This window comes from Pleurodeles waltl, chromosome 11 (assembly GCF_031143425.1).
Source record: "Pleurodeles waltl isolate 20211129_DDA chromosome 11, aPleWal1.hap1.20221129, whole genome shotgun sequence".
NCBI classification, from domain to species: Eukaryota; Metazoa; Chordata; class Amphibia; order Caudata; family Salamandridae; genus Pleurodeles; species Pleurodeles waltl.
The window spans coordinates 818,528,772-818,544,519 of NC_090450.1; the positions used below are offsets into that span (position 1 = coordinate 818,528,772).

At 48.4% G+C, this 15,748-nt stretch overlaps 1 protein-coding gene across 5 annotated transcripts in view; it reads left to right on the forward strand.

The window, feature by feature from the left end:
• CCDC157 (coiled-coil domain containing 157) overlaps nucleotides 1–15,748 on the forward strand; it is a 140,413-nt gene that overhangs the window by 114,738 nt on the left and 9,927 nt on the right. For all 5 annotated transcript variants that reach the window (XM_069214624.1, XM_069214623.1, XM_069214625.1 and 2 more), the window contains one exon: nucleotides 5,808–5,947. In XM_069214624.1, coding sequence (XP_069070725.1) covers nucleotides 5,808–5,947 — 140 coding nt within the window. The remainder of the gene's footprint in view (nucleotides 1–5,807; nucleotides 5,948–15,748) is intronic.

Below are 15,748 nucleotides of genomic sequence, written 5' to 3' on the forward strand. Positions count from 1 at the left end.
TTATTACAACAATTAATTTGATACCAAATTCTTGGTATGCAACATTTAAGGAGACTTTAAAATTTAAAATAAAGTCTGCCCATTCTAGCCTATGAAGGCCATTTACTTCAATGAGGGAAAAACGAATTTGGCTGTTTTTACCTCACCAGGGCTTATAAATCTATTTTTATAAAGTCCCTGCTTATAGTTACATGGCACCCAGCCCTAGGGGCACATAGGGCACACCTTAGGGGTGACTTATATGTAAAAATAAGGTAGTTTAAGACTTTGGAAGTACCTTTAATTCCAAAGTCGAATTTGCATATAACTTTAATTTAAAAGCAGCCAGCAAGGCAGGCTTGCTTTTAAAATGACACTGGGCACCTCAGCAATGCACCTAGGTGTGCACCACCTATGCTGTGGTCCCTAAACCTACATGCCCTACCATATACTAGGGACTTATAGGTAGGTTAACTTAGCCAATTATAATTAGCCTAATTTGCATATCCATTTTACACAGAGCACAGGCCCTGGGACTGGTTAGCAGTACCCAGGGCACCATCAAAGTCAGGAAAACACCAGCAAAAAGAGGAAAATGGGGGCAAAAAGTTATGGGGCCTCTGCAATCAGCCCTGTTTTCTCACAAAAAACAACTCCCCTATCCCTGGGCTGAGCGCTTTCCGGCTCCGTGCCACAACCCCTCGAACAGTTCAACTGGCATATAGCAAATGTCTGCAGTATAATCCTATCCATGTGGAACTGTTTGTTGGGAGCAGGCCAAGTGTAAGTATACACAATGGAAGGTGTCAATGTGTAATATAGCTACAGGTCAGACCAGTGACAAATAATAGGACACCCAGGTCCTCCTGCTGACATGGTTTACCTAAGAGTTCAATCCTGCAGGATCATCTTCCTTGCCATCTCAAAAGTCACCCCAATGTCTGTGGTGTGACAATCTTCAAGCCGTTTCCCTAGAACAGGTACCCTGTGAGTCCCCAGTCAGTTACCCCCCACATCAAGTCATCCGAATAACAGCATTGTACATATGGCAAAACATGCCTTTGCAGAAGTCTTACTCTGCACGAATTTGACGGCTGGGTGTCTCATGGTAAGGCTCAAAAACACATCAATCTCTCCCCAGTATGATTAAACGTCTCAGTTTACCAGTAAAATGATCAGATTCACCAATGCACGTGGCCAACAGGAATGCCTCTTTTCAGTCCATCATTGGCTGTTTCATAAATCCTCTGCAGACCTTGGTGTGACCTGTGGGCCTTCGAGGAGGTCTGCCAGTGATGGCGTCAAGTCCCCAGTGTCCGAGTCAGAAGTTGGTGGGCTAACTGCACGCAGTAGTGTGGGGGAATACATGCTATGCTAGGAGGCTTCGGATACGGCGTGTGCTTGTTCCGCCACCTCTAGGTCATGGAGTGGCTTCCAGGTGATGGTTCGATGTTTGCCCCACCAGGAGTTGGGCACCAACCAGTTGCTAATGCTTGTTTCCTCTGTTGGGGCTTGTGTGGATCCTTTAGCATGCAACCAAGTCCAGGCAACAAGAACACAAGGGCCTTATCAAGGTCAATAACACTATATTTTGCAGGAAAAAGAAACGCATATTTAAAGTTCAGTTCATGTAGGCGCTGCTTAATTTTCTGATAGGAGCTCCGACTTGAGTGTACCTCCATTGTGAAATCAGGATATGCTGTGATGAGGGCATTCTCCAAGTGCCAGGGACCCTCAGTGTGGAAGCCCTGAAGCAATAGGTCCTGGTCCCGGTAATTTAGCAGGCGCGCTATAATGGGACGTGGCTGGGCTCCCGTGGGGGGTCAGGGGTCGGGGGGGTGGCTGTCTGCCAGGTATGGTGCACTATTCCTATACAAAAAAACACAGTTTTCATCAGCCATTCATAAAGAAACAACTCAACACTGGGGCCTTCGGATTGTTTGGGAAACCCTAGTAGGTGACTGTTATTGCGCCGGGAGTGCCACTCTGCGTTGCAGTGTAGATTAGATACTTCAGCTTCCATTTTTTGTAACGGCTCCTGCAGTTCTTTCACTCTGGGTTTCATTCCAGCCACAGCAGACTGTTTCATCAACTCTTTCTGACAACTTGCGGTAGTTTGTCCTCAGTAAGGTCACTTCTAGGGACACTGCATCTATCCGGGCTTCCAGCAAGGTTTTAGCGTCCGAGATGGCTTTTAGGACTTTGTAGAATGAGTGCGTAGGGTGGCCTCCAAATGTTGCAGTTTGTCAAGGGGGTGGTCAGGTGACATGAGGGGTGAGAGAGATGAGTCACCACTGTTCTGTGGGAGTAGTTTGTTGGTTTTTGTTTTCACCTTATTGATTATTCTGTTGATATGACTCCCAGGTGCACTGCCAGATGGACGGTAACTGTGATTTCCCCCCCACCCCCTTCAAGAGCGTAGATAATGTGAGGGAAGAGCCCTAGGCTTCAAGGGGAGCTGAAATAGGACAACAGGACAGTAGCTCACCCAAGTCTGCTCGAGTAGGAAATCAGTGAAGCACAGGCAAAAGCTGGTATCCTTCCTTCTGTGTGTGACAGTGTGGCTCGTCTGCTCAACAAGGACCTGGACTGCTCGGAATTGTTCAGGTGTCACCTGTTAACATCTGGCGCAGTCTCGAGAGATGAGAAATGGTTTTGTGTGATAGACACTTCCTAGTAGTGGCGCACAAGTGAGAGCGGCAATGCCTCAGACAGGCCGCAAAACTCATGCATCTCCAATGGGCCTGTGTGAGTTTGTCATGGCACCAGGCGGGGGAGTCACAGGTCTCATTCTTTAAGGAGGCCAGCAACATCTAGTGGGCGGTCAGTGCTTTCTCTCAGCGAGGTGTGTGCCCATGCATCAATGGCGGTGACGTCGCTGCGCATCAGGCCTCACTTGCAGTCCCACCCAGTAGCCCAGGTGCTGTTTGTGGGGTGATTGCCTTTTGACAACAGTGTGGTTAGGAAATGGGATGGTCAGGATCCTCAGTTACTGAGGTCTACGTTAGGTGAACATAGTTCTAGACTGGAGGGGGGCTTCTCTTAGCACTGTGTGATTACAGGGAGTAGGCACTGGGATGATAGCGCTTCATGTCTCCTTATTGCCGATCCATGATGTTGGACAAGGCGGAGCGTGGTCTGTTCTTCCCCCATCACCTGATTTGTGGGCCAATAATTAAACAGGCAAGTTCAGGAGGCCAGACACAGGCCCCGCCATCGCTGAGCAGGCAAACCTCCTCCTCCCCTTCACCAAGTCCTGCTGCAGAGGGACCTGTGATAGGCGACCCCTGTTTCAGTCTCTGGGGGAGTAAGGGCCAAATTCACAGCAGTACAGCTCGTACCTAGGCGAGGATGCCGGAGTAATTGAGGGCGGCCAGCCAAGGCCTGCCACGCAAGTCGACGCGTGCTCCAGTCCGGGAAACGCTCGGGACGACCAGCAGGTTCAAAGGAGCTCCCACAGTGGAGACTCCTTGGCGACGTCTGGGAGAAGGCAGCCTCGTTTTCCCTAGACACCTTAACTCGCTGTCAGGCCCCTGATCCTCCCATCTCCTAGCAGGCAGACACACTGTATGTTCTGTTTGTCCCGGGGTCTAGGCCGCGCACCAATTCCGTTGGGCCCTTGGTGTTGCTCGGTCTCAATCTTCATGGTCAGTGGCCTGGAAACGAGGCAGACTGCAGTCAGGCATCACAGGAGGGGCTCCGACAAGTATTCTAGCAGAGACAGCGCTGGATGCACCAGAGTTATGCAGGATTTCCCATGGGCCGGATGCAGAGTTCGCTACAAGTCATCCAATGCGTCCGCCATCTTGGCCACGCCGCCCACTCTGTCATACTTGCTGTGCGGAAGGTTAGTCTCATTGACTTTACAATTATGTGGAACAGTTGTGGTAATACCAAGATCAAGCACATTCCTTGTGCAGATTGATTTCATGATATTTTTATATAAATGGTGGGCCTTCTTGGAGCTGATTCATTAACTGTATCCCTTCGAGGCAGCCTTTGGGCTTAAAATGTTAACTAAATCTGACATACTCTCTATTTGACAAAGCATGGGACAGAAGCGTTATTACCATTTAAATTGGGGTAGTGACATATGTTAGCATCAACATCACAGCTGTCTGATTAGATCACATCAGAGGACTGTAAAAGATGCACAGTTTTGTGGATGAGTGATTAGCTTGAGTGAAGATTAATAGTTTGCCAGGTATGTTGTACCTGACCTGCACTTGTTCCATTTTGTCAACTAAAGAAGCAAAGATAAATGAATTCAGGTAGGATGAGAATAATACTAGAGAAGGGAGAATTATGTGGTTATTAAAAAAACTGGTCTTCTAGTCTGTGTGATCCAATATAGATATCAAATGTCTGAAGTTGTTAATGTAACCATGAGATAAGAATGACCTCATCACTTTCTTCTCCTCATCACACTCCTGTTTACTGAACCAAGAAATCCCATCAACACTGAAAAAGAGGGAAATTGAGACTTGGGAAAGAGAATATTATGCACGTTTGCTCGTCATGTTTTCAGCTGACAGTATGCAACAGTCAGTTTTGTCAGTGTAAAAAGTCTGTATTTTTGATGGAGGGGGGACCATGAAGTATATACAATTGAGGAAACGGACCAAACATCTTGAGATTCGGAACAGCTCTGGAAGGGGATCATTTCATTAGAAGGAATGCTGAAAAATGAACCCAGCTCTAGCAGGTTACTACCATACCTTTTCAGACTCAATAAAACAAGCACAGAAAATCAAGATTTATTTTATGATGTATTTGTGTTATAGAGTCCCTAAATACCACTTGACTAATTTGTTCTTGAAGCATTTGTTGCAAAATATGAACTGAAAAGGACTAGGCCACTAGGAATGGAATAGGTGCGCCTTGAAGTACGGTATATCTACTCTGTTTCAGAGGCACACACAACCCATGCTTCCCACTTTGGCTTTTGGATGAGCTGGAGGTAGAATCGATCTGTGCACTTCCATTGTCCGGGTCTTCGATCCAAGTGGTTTGGAAGGAGATAACCTACAGAGTAAAGGAGACTAGTAGCAGTTCACTACTAGTCAAACTTTGGTCCATATTATTAGAATAAACTCCAGCTCAGTGCGGCATTGAATTCAATGAGGGAATTAAATTATACCTATTTTGTGGACTGTAATGGAAACAGTCACAGCCATTTGGACAAAATTCCAATCCCCAAACGTGGGTAATGTGATATGTAAAAATGTGGTTCACTGTGGCAGCCGAACAGGTCCCATACACAGCAACCAATAAGAGCAGCAGATTTTCTGTAATTTGTTCCATCCTTCTGACACACATGGTACTGTACTACAGAGATCTTACCTGTCCATAGCCCTAACCCACTGCATCTCTTCTGGTTCACTTTGAGAGGAATATTTCTAGTTAAGATTGTGAGTAAGACTACGCTTGAGAAATCAGCTCCTGATACAAACTGAATGATCTAGCGAATGAATTGAGGAATGTGTTTAGTGCTGGCAGCTTAAACACAAAGATTACGACTCCGAGCGTAGGGAGAGTTAAGGCTTATGTTGTGTTTTATTTGAGCCTCTTTTGTTATTCTTAAAGACACAAACTCAATCAAGTATTTCAAATGTGAATCAGTACAGTGCAATAAAAATGTAGTCCCTCATATTCCCCTATGCTCTTCTTTGCCAGCCATTTGTTATCATGTATGAGCTTTGACAAGCACACCACTGTGTCAGGACACGGAAAGGAGCACATATTTTTACTCATGTGGGCTCTAGGAAAGGAGGCCCACTATGCTCCTATTCATACTTCCCTGCTCATTGAAGTTTGTTTGATTGTAGGTTCAGGAAACATTGCAGAGGACATGGAGAGACAGCTGCAAGCAAACTGCATTCGAATCAACGTCTTGGAAGAGGAGAACACACGACTTCGGACCATGCTCAGCAAACTGAGAGAGACAGCCCAGCTGGGGGCCCTGAGGGTGAGTCTTTGCCACTAATACTGGTTACCAGGCAGGTAGCTATAGAGAAGTATGTGCAAAGTCAGGGTAGTGGTTACCGTAAGTCTCGGCATATGCTGGGGACCTGTGCTGAAGCAGGGTACACTTTCAACAAGGAGCCCACTAATAGCCTCAGTGAGATTGCAGAAGTTACAACAGATACAAAAACACCCCCAGTGAAAAACTATTTTTCCCTTACACCAGCTGTTTTTTTTTTGCAACTGATTATAACCTCTGGGTTAATCACTGGGAGTAATGTGTGCAAATATTCTGTGCACATGATATTGCAGTCACCGTACATTTTGGTCATAAAAATTCACGTTAGGATCTGGAGGAAAGTGCACAACAATGTTCACTGTTGAGGGATATGTCCACTCCTCATGCAATGAGAGCAAACTTTAAAACCGACAAAAAAAAAACGATTATGCATCCTGTGGCCAACTTTCAATGAAGTCCTGTGTCTCAAAAAGGCATTCACATCAGGAGCAGTACAGTTTGAGTCGTTGGACATTTATGGGGGGCCAGTGACCAGCGAGAGTCAAATAATGTGTGCTGTCGGCCAATATGCCTTCTCAAGGTTGATCTGAAGCTTTTCACTGGCATTTTGGCGGTCCGTCTAGGCCCTCTTCTACCAGGCCTGGTGGCCCCCGATCAGCTGGGCTTTGTGTCCCATGGCCAGTCGACAAAGGATTGATTGTTCAAGATGAATCTTTAATCGGTTCACAAAACGAAGTGCCCATTTTATGGGGTCTGTACCTGACCAAGGAACGCATATGTCCCTCTATGTACCAAGCAATACACCAGGGAATGCCCTCCTTTAGTCCGCCTTCTGGATTTGCAAGGAGTGCTGATGGAAAACGTATATTCAGAAGGAAGAGTTTTTAGCTGGTGGGTACGCTGTAGAGGAGAGTCCTCAAAACGTGAAAGCCAAAATCAAGATTTGTCTGTTAATAAAAAGACATGCTGAAAGAGAGCCCATGACCAGGAAAGAGAATCCTTCTAGTCAGATATCTCTTGTATGAACATCTCCACCATGAGGCCCTGAAAGGGGGTTCTCATTTATTTAGACTTTTTCCACAGGAATAAAATTGAGTCCCTTAATAACTGTCGAATCATTGCTTCTTTTCCTCTTCTGCCTCCTTCCTTCTACTCTCTCTTAAGTTGGCTTATCAGCCAGGTTAGGTATAAACCTAACTTCTATGTATTATTACAGCAATAGATTAAAAAGTAGGGACTAACCCAATGAAACCAACAGTCCATAGCATGAGAAAGAAGACGCATCATAGACTTTCAGGAAACGCCTCAAAACATTTATGGCTATTCGACCAGTAGCTCCCCCCCCCCCCCCTCCCCTAGCACCTTGAGACCCTGACGGGTGAGTAGCGCGATTTATAAATTACGTGATTGATTTATTGATTGATCATAAAAATACAAAATTAAAATAGTTAAAATTGGCTCTGCTCCTGTTCTTATTTCTAGGCCCTTTCAAATCCTATGAACTTGATGATCTATGTATTTCAACATCAACAATTACACCATGACATGACTGCTTCATCTACAAACCTTCACTTCAGTTTTGCTCAACTTTATTCTATTATTTTATTTCTCACCGAGATGCTGTCAAAGTGGCGAGGGTAGTGATTTACTTTACTTGGCATTTTGCAAGAAGATGTTCTTGGGTATAAGATTCTGGGGTGGATTGGGTGTGTGAATATCTCCCACCATCAGGGGATCTGTGTACACACTTTCATTTTGAACATCCCGAAAATGTCAGATTGAGGAATGCATACTTTCTTTCCATTAAGCATAGCCCACACTCCAGCTGCATTTTCAATACCACTCTTAGTCAGTAATGGTTTTCCATGATTGTGGTGGCATATATCAGAACATAATCAATCACATTCATGATTTCTAGCGGCCCCACAAAATCCTCCAAGATTACATTTTGGGACACTTTATGGTTCATATCCCTTTATTGGATTTCAAACAAAGAATGAAATTACAGCAGTACTGTGAGCGCACAGCTCATCCTCAGTAGTTCAATATGAAGAGGCAAAACATCCCATCAGCTCATCCTCAGTAGTTCAAATATAAAGAGGCAAAACATCCCCTAACTCTCCCCTCCCTTCCCTGCTAGACCTACAGTGCTTAAGAGTGTAATACCTAAGGATAGCTCACCATCTCTGGTGCGACTAACTAGTCAGTGCCCTTATGGTTGGCATCAACCGGAGCCTCCATCAGGCAAAGGAGCCAAAGGTATCTGGGGGAGGTGAGTTCGTGAAATTCTGAGGATAGTATAGCTATAAAAGGATGCCAAATCTACAAGTATGAGGTACTTTGTGCAGAGAAAGTGAGGGTCAATCTTTCCATCCCCAGGATATAACAAAGGCGGTGTAACCATACCTGGTCGGTAGGGAGTTATCCCGTGCCCCGGTGCATCAGAATATTTTGCAAGGCTGCTCCCAGAGCTAGACCAATCTGCGTCCCCAGTGGGATTTGAGCGGGAAAGTGAGTGAATTGGGTAACCCCAGGATAGTATTGGTCGGAAAGCGGGGGAGCTGGGTATTAAGGTGGGTATCAACAGTGTCCAGCTGTTGAGTCCAATAAGAAGTGAGTTTCGGACAGTCCCACGACAAGTGTAACAGTGTGCCTGGAGATCCACAGCCGCACCAACATTCAGGTTTGCGAGTGGGGTTCCCTCAGTGAAATCGGACTGGAGTGAGGTACTAATACGTGATGATCTTGGTAGCAGTCTCAATACTGGTTGTGTTACAGGCTGTATGTTGTGTGCAGTAATACATTTCTGCCCATTCTTTCTGGGTCAGTGAGTGGCAAAGTTCAGATTCCCAGAGCCGCTGGCCTGTTGATTTCTCCGGTGTTGGGGCAGGACGCATAAGGCAGTAAAGTTCAGAGATAATATAAGGCATCAGTCTGATGTTTTGGTAACCAGCCATTTTTCAAAAGTAGTGACAGATGGATGTATCACCCAGTGTCTAATCTGCAGCTAATGCAAACGCTCTTCTTCTGGAAGTGCATGATCCGATAACAGTTGCTCGAAGGGGATGGGTCCCTCCTCGTCAAACAAGTGACCTATGGACCTGCATCCAGCTTTGTGCTAGTGTTGGAAGCTGATTGCTTTGAGACCTGAAGTAAAGTGTGGGTTACCGACAATGGGAGTCAGTGGGGAAGGGAAGGAAGTCAGGCCAACACTCTAGGCCACCCGGTCCCACACTGCCAGGGTAGCTTTGGTAATGAAGGAGAAGTAGAGGATTTGTGGCCTAGCATGTGTTTAAAAAGGGGATCTTCCAGAGATATTGCCCCACCACCCCCGTATCCATGAAAAACCAATGCTTTTCAGACTCCTTTAGAGACCACTCAAGGAAGAATCTAAGTTGGGGCGCCTGATAATAGCAAAGTAGGTTCAGGGTGCCGAGGCCACCCTTGTGCGGGAGTCTGTAGCTCAACTCTTTCCGCATGCGAGAACAACCATCAGCCCCTACAAAGCAATTCAGTTCTTGCTGCACGGCCCAGATGGTCCCGGTAGGAGGCGCCACAGGCAAAGCCTGATATAGGAATATTATTTTAGGTATAATCAACATCCTCAAGGCTGCCACCCGACCAAGCCAGGAGCGGCGATATGGTCCTCCATCTGTTTAGGTCCAACTTAATCTGCTGACGCAAGGTTTGGTAGTTGAGAGACGCAGTTGCCTGGGCTGAAGAAGTCTGTTGTTTTCCCAGGTAAGGGATGGAGGTTGTCACCCATTGAATTGGGTGGTTACTAGCAAGGGCCTTTCGGATGTTAGGCGTGAGAGACAGATTAAGGGCCTGGGATTTATGCACATTCATCCGAAACCCACTGTCTGTCCAAAAGCCTCCAGTTCAGACAGGAAGTCTGGGAGGGAGGTGGAGGGTTTCTCCTGGGCCACCAAGACATTATCTGCATATAGACTGATGTTGTGCTCTTCTCCTCCAAAAGGGATCCCCTTGATGACCAGATTGTCATGGACATGCTGGGCCAATGGCTCCATATATAATGCAGGGGTGAAAGAGGGCACCCCTGGTGAGTGCCTCTACAGATGAGAAATGTGCTTGACGTCTGCCTGGTCATTCAAACGGTTGTGATTGGATGGCCGTAGTTACTAAGAATCCAGGAACAAAAGCGTTCTCCCAGGCCAAAATGCTTTAGCGTGGCCTCCAAGTATGGCCAGTGAACCCGATCAAACACCTTTTCGGCATCCACTGCCAATAGCATGCCGTCCCGACCGAGCCACTAGCTTTATCAATTAGATGCATGATCTGCTTCGTATTGTCGCCACACTGGCGATGGGGCGCACAAAGCCCAGCTGATTGGGCCACCAAGCCTGGCGGAGGAGGGCCTAGACGGACCGCCCGAATGCCAGTAAAAAGCTTAAGATCAACCTTGAGAAGGCATATTGGCCGATAGGATGTGCAGTGTCGCTTATGCTTGGCCAGCTTTGGGATAACGATGATGGAGACTGCTAGCATTGAAGGCGGGAGAAAAGCTGGGTTCTTGATAGCATTAAACACTCTAGTGTGAAGAGGAGCCAAGGTCGTGCAGAAGGGTTTATAGAAAAGCACCAGAAATCCATCCGAGCCTGGCGATTTAAGAGGGGACTGTCTGGCAATGATCACTATGACTTCCTTGACCCAAATCGGGTGATCAAGTTGAGATGCTTGTTCTGCTGCTAACTTCGCTGTGCGGGTACTCTGAAGGTAAAGGCCCGGCCCATCCGCAGGCAGATCCTGCTTTGCCTATAACTACGTGTAAAGGTCCCGGAAGCCAGTGGCGATCTCGAAGTCGTCAGTACGTTCCACACCATCAGGGCCCAGGATCGCCTGTCTCTGCGCCCGTAGTCTGTTGGCCAGGAGGCAGCCACACCTGTTCCGACCAATATAATAAGAATGCCGAAGTCGGAGAGCAGAGTGTTCTGCCCTGTCCAGGTCAATTCTAGCTAATTGTGTCCAGGTGGCCTCTAGTTGCCGCCATACCCAGGGGGGGCACCCGTGCACTTATGGATCTGCTCACTTCCTGAACCTGTCGGAACAGATGCTCTCTCTTATCCTTGCAGACCTTATTGTTTGCCACAGAAATCGCTATTAGCTCGCCTCGGACCACTCCCTATTTCCTACAACGTGGAGATAGAAACATTTGCAGTGTTGTTGATTGCGAGTAAGTTCTCTAAGACTTGATTAATTTGATTAACGACTGCACGGTGGTGTAAGAGTGTTTCTCTCAGCCGCCAGGACCTAATTATAGGCTGCACCAGTGGAAAAGTCAGGGTAAGTGAAACCGCAAAATGATCAGACAGAGAACAGGGTTCTATCTCAGAAGCAGAGGCCATAGCTCAGATGCCGTGGGTGCCTAAAAAGTGATCTATTCGGGCGTACATCTTGTGTGTGAGTAGAACGTATAGTCCCTCATTTGGAGGTGTAGCTTGCGCCAGGTGTCACCTAGACCCATTTCCCCCAGCCAGTGAGTGCCTTCCTGTGAAATTGCCCGTTTGACCGTAGCGCTGGGCAGATCTGTCCATGTAATTATCAAAAACTAAGTTGAAGTAACCCCCTAAGAGCACCAGGCAGTCCTGTGTTGTCATCACCTCTGCCACTGCGCAACGTATAAAGTGCTTATTAGGAATGTAAATAGTCCCTAACTTAAAGGTGTGTGAACCCACAGGCACAAAATAGGCTAATAACCTACCCCTCATTTCTGCCCGTTTAGGGCCTATTTTCCCTTGGAAAAAAATGGACATCAGAATCGCCACTCCCGCAGTTTTTGTGGAGTTGGAGGAGAAGAATTGATGTGGGAAGACTTTGGAGTGCAATCTATGCCAGTCAGCGGCCAACAGATGGGTTTCTTGGAGTAGGCAAATATGGGCTCCCGAGTGTTCAAGATAGGAAAGCACAGCTTTGTGTTTGGTAGGATTGTTGGGATCCTTCATGTTAGGGGGAGTATCTGTACATTATAAGGAATAAAACTCAGGGGGAGCAAGATGATGTGAAGTAGCTATGATTTAAGAAAGGGGGCCCTGGTGTGCGTTTGAAAGTGTGCAGTACAGTGGAGCATAGAACAGGTGTGTTGAAGTGCGGATGTGAGAGCCCTGACCTGTTGGCACCCCAAGCCTGAAGCACACGGGCGTGAAGGGGCCTTACGCCCAGAGCTTCCCTTGACGGGCATACCTCTTGGGGCCCCAGCCCATTCCTTTATGGCACGACAAATGCGACCTTGGAAGGCGGCAGGAGTGATGTCACTGGGGGACTGCTTTCGGACCAGCGTACTAATCCCATTCAAAGACCTTGCTTCGGAGACCGGAGTACCCCTCGGGCAGTTTCTTACAGGTGCTTACAGGTGCTGTAAGAAGCTTATGGGATACTGTGAACGCAGAGACGGATGCGCACAAACTCTTCCAGCTCTTGCTGACAATAGGAGAGGGTATTCATTTGGTCACCTGGCTCTATAGAGCCCTCAACGAGATGACTCGGAAGGCACTGCAGCTGCTAAGAACCAAATGGGAGGTGACGCTGGGAAGGGAGGTGCCGGACACGGAATGGCAGAAAGCACTGGCGTCCCCCCACAAGGTATCTTGCAACTCCTGGTTCAAATATACACATTACAATTATGTCCATAGAACATACCTAAACCCACGTAGACTTAGAGCAGTTTACGGCGGGGAACCAAGGGGTGCCCCAGATGTAATGCAGAGGACCCAGACTTTAACCACATGACGTGGGAATGCCCCAGGTCGCAGCAGTTCTGGAGCCAGACCCTGAGTACTGTGGGTTGAGCCGGTGCCTAACGCCGAGCCCTGCTCTGTGTCTGTTGGGCCTATTTCCCAGGCTACAGGGAAAGTTGGTAATAGATTCTTGGAATTAGCCTTGGTCTTGGCCAGACGCAGAATAGCTATAACCTGGAAGTCCCCTATAGGCACGACCCTGACGGGCTGGAAGCTAGATGTAAAGAGATGGGCATGGGCAGAGCTTAGTGCGTTGAAGCAGGAGGAGGCATGTGGAGTGCGCATGCGCCCCATTGCCCCCCTATGGTCAGAAATATTGGAGACATGGGAGTCGCAGGACCAGGAGAGCGCACAGGCAACGGGGACAGGTCACAGGCAGTTTGATTGAGACCCACCTTACACCCCGAGGGCAGGGAACTCAGGAGAGGGGGCGACACCAGCAGGCATCGTGCAGGTAAAGGCCCACCCTGGCGCCCGCATAAGTGGAAGAGTCGAACAGGATGGTAGCATACTGCTATGACAAGGACCAAGGCAAAACGCAACTGTTGACCCCACGCCCTGCCTAAATGGTTCGCACTCCCCCTAATGCCAGAGACAATATGACTCGGAATCAGCGGCTACATCCACTGGGAACTCCCATCCCGATATCAACACTACCATACACCTTTGCAGGGAGTTACTCCCTAGGTGCTATGTTTTAATGTTTTATGTTTATTGTTTATGGCCTTATTCATAACTGAGAACGATGCCAGCAACACAATGTGAAATAATAGATACTGTATGTGACATTCCCCCGGAACCAAACATAGTATTAGCACACACTAAAGGACTAGACTGACCTCAGAGTGTGAAACTGGTACGGGCACGACCCGCTGTAACGTTTGATAGACGATAATAAAGTCACTACATCCTGTGGATGAATATACTGCATTATACTATCTATGATGATACCGAGCTCTTATGCTGTTTTAATTTTTGTTCTTGTTCTCCTTTGAGCAAAAGGAAAAAATAAAAGACCAATAAACAAAGTTAAAAAAAAAAAAAAAAAGTGCAAATGTGAGACTACAGCCTGTAGGTTACCTGAAAAATGAACAAAATTAGAGACGAACCAAACAAATAACTGTAGAAACATTTCCAAACAAGGTCAGAGTCTGGGGTCTAAGACCCAGTCAGTAGAGATAACTAAAGTCCCCATCTCCCCGCCACGTCCACCGCCTTAGTCTAAAGTGGAGCAAAATCATGGCCGTGTTTATATTGGTTCCGCTCCAGTGGGGTCCCCGGAGAGCGCCTCTAATACCGCTTGCCCTTTAGCTATGGATGCTGAGTTGAGACGGAGCTCTGCCGGAGATGGCCTGGCACCCTTCCGCCAAGAAGGCCTGCATGTCCCACCCTCATGCTGATCAGCCCGGGGCGCCTCCAAGGCAAACTCAATGCCCAACCGCTGACAGGTCTCCTAGAGGGATCGAAGCTGATGGAGTTTTCCGTTCAGTCAAAAGGCAATCCCAAAGGGGTGCCAGCACGAATATGATATGCCTGCAGACGTCCTTGCGTTTCTGGAGAGTGGAGGCAGCCAGGTCCTGGTAAAGCATTTGCTGAGACCCCAGGAACTGGAGTGGGTGGCTGTCCCGAACTGCGCATAGGATGCACTGCTTAAGCTGAAAGTCGTGGATGCAGGTCAGAATGTCCGCAGGGGGGGGCCGAGTCTGGTCTTTTAGGGCTGACTCTATGTGTTCTCTCCAGATTTATTTCAGACACCCCTTGCCCTGGTAGGTACGCCTTTGATGCAGATGTTATTGTGCCACGATCTGTTCTCCAAATCTACAGTGTGCACTTGGAGGTCCCGCTGCTGATCCTGGAGCCGCAGGACTGCCTGCTGCAACTGCTCAATCTCTTCATCGTGGCTTGTTTCATGGTCCTCCAGCGATGACACTCTCCCAAGCTGTCGATGTCATGGTGCACCTCCTTGAGGTCGTTTGAGAGGTCATCCTGAAGGAAGCAAAGAGGGCCTCCAGGAACGGGCGAGTCCCCGGGGCATCTGTTCCCCCGGCGTTTGACGTGGCGTCCAATCCCAGAGATGATTGTCCCCCGGAGTGTGAGCCAGTGGGCTTGATGAGCAAGTCCTTCAGTGTACGATCCTTTTTCCCTCGTCTGGTAGCCAGAGCCACACAACCACTTCTACCTCCTCCGCCAGAGATGAAGAAAAAGCTCACTGCTCCCCCAGGTGCTGGGTGCTTTCTCAGCAGTGGGGCTCTGGTCCGCCAAGGAAGTGTGAGACCTCATAGCCACGGCTGCTGAGGAATTCCTTGTTCACTGGGATTGGCAGAGTTTGAATCTGTCAAGGGCCATCGTAACTCCAAGGTAACCAGCCCGTCCTCAATATTTATTGGGTGGCACCCCACGGAGGCAATATAAGTGAGCTAGTGCAGCTTCAGTGTCCAACCGCGCCTTTCCGTGCGGGCGCTCTCCTCTCGCACGGGGCCAGCAGGGCACAGAGCGACCCAAGGGAGTCCAACCAATGCTATTGTCAGCCAGAACCAGCAGGTCCTAGGGGCCAGGGCCTCAATAGTGCACTCTCACCAGACGAATGCTCAAGGCAGAGCTGCCTGGAGGAGGCACTCAGTATCCAGCCTCCAAGTCCGGACCCAGGACCCCCAGATGTTCAGTGATGTTAGGTGATGTCAGTTCTGTAAGCATGCCCCCAGTCCAGTACCAGGGGCTCACAGGCAGAACCCAGGTCCAGTTTAGGGGACACCCCCGCAGGACCCACACCACAAGAGGGGAGCCCAGTAGCGGGGCCAGTTCCGGGGTGGGCAGCCCCCGAATCTCACCTCAGTGCAGTCCTTCCACGGGGAGCCTCCAGGCAGCCCCCAGCATGGCAGCAGGGACAGCTCTACAGCCCAGGACGAAGCTCGAGGACCTCTGCTGCTAAAAAAGGGCTAACACTGGGCCCCTCCTGGCCACCACCGAAGCGCTGTCACCCAAGGGGCTGTAGTCCAGGGCCTCCAGCCGTAGAGCTCAGGTGGAGCGCCAC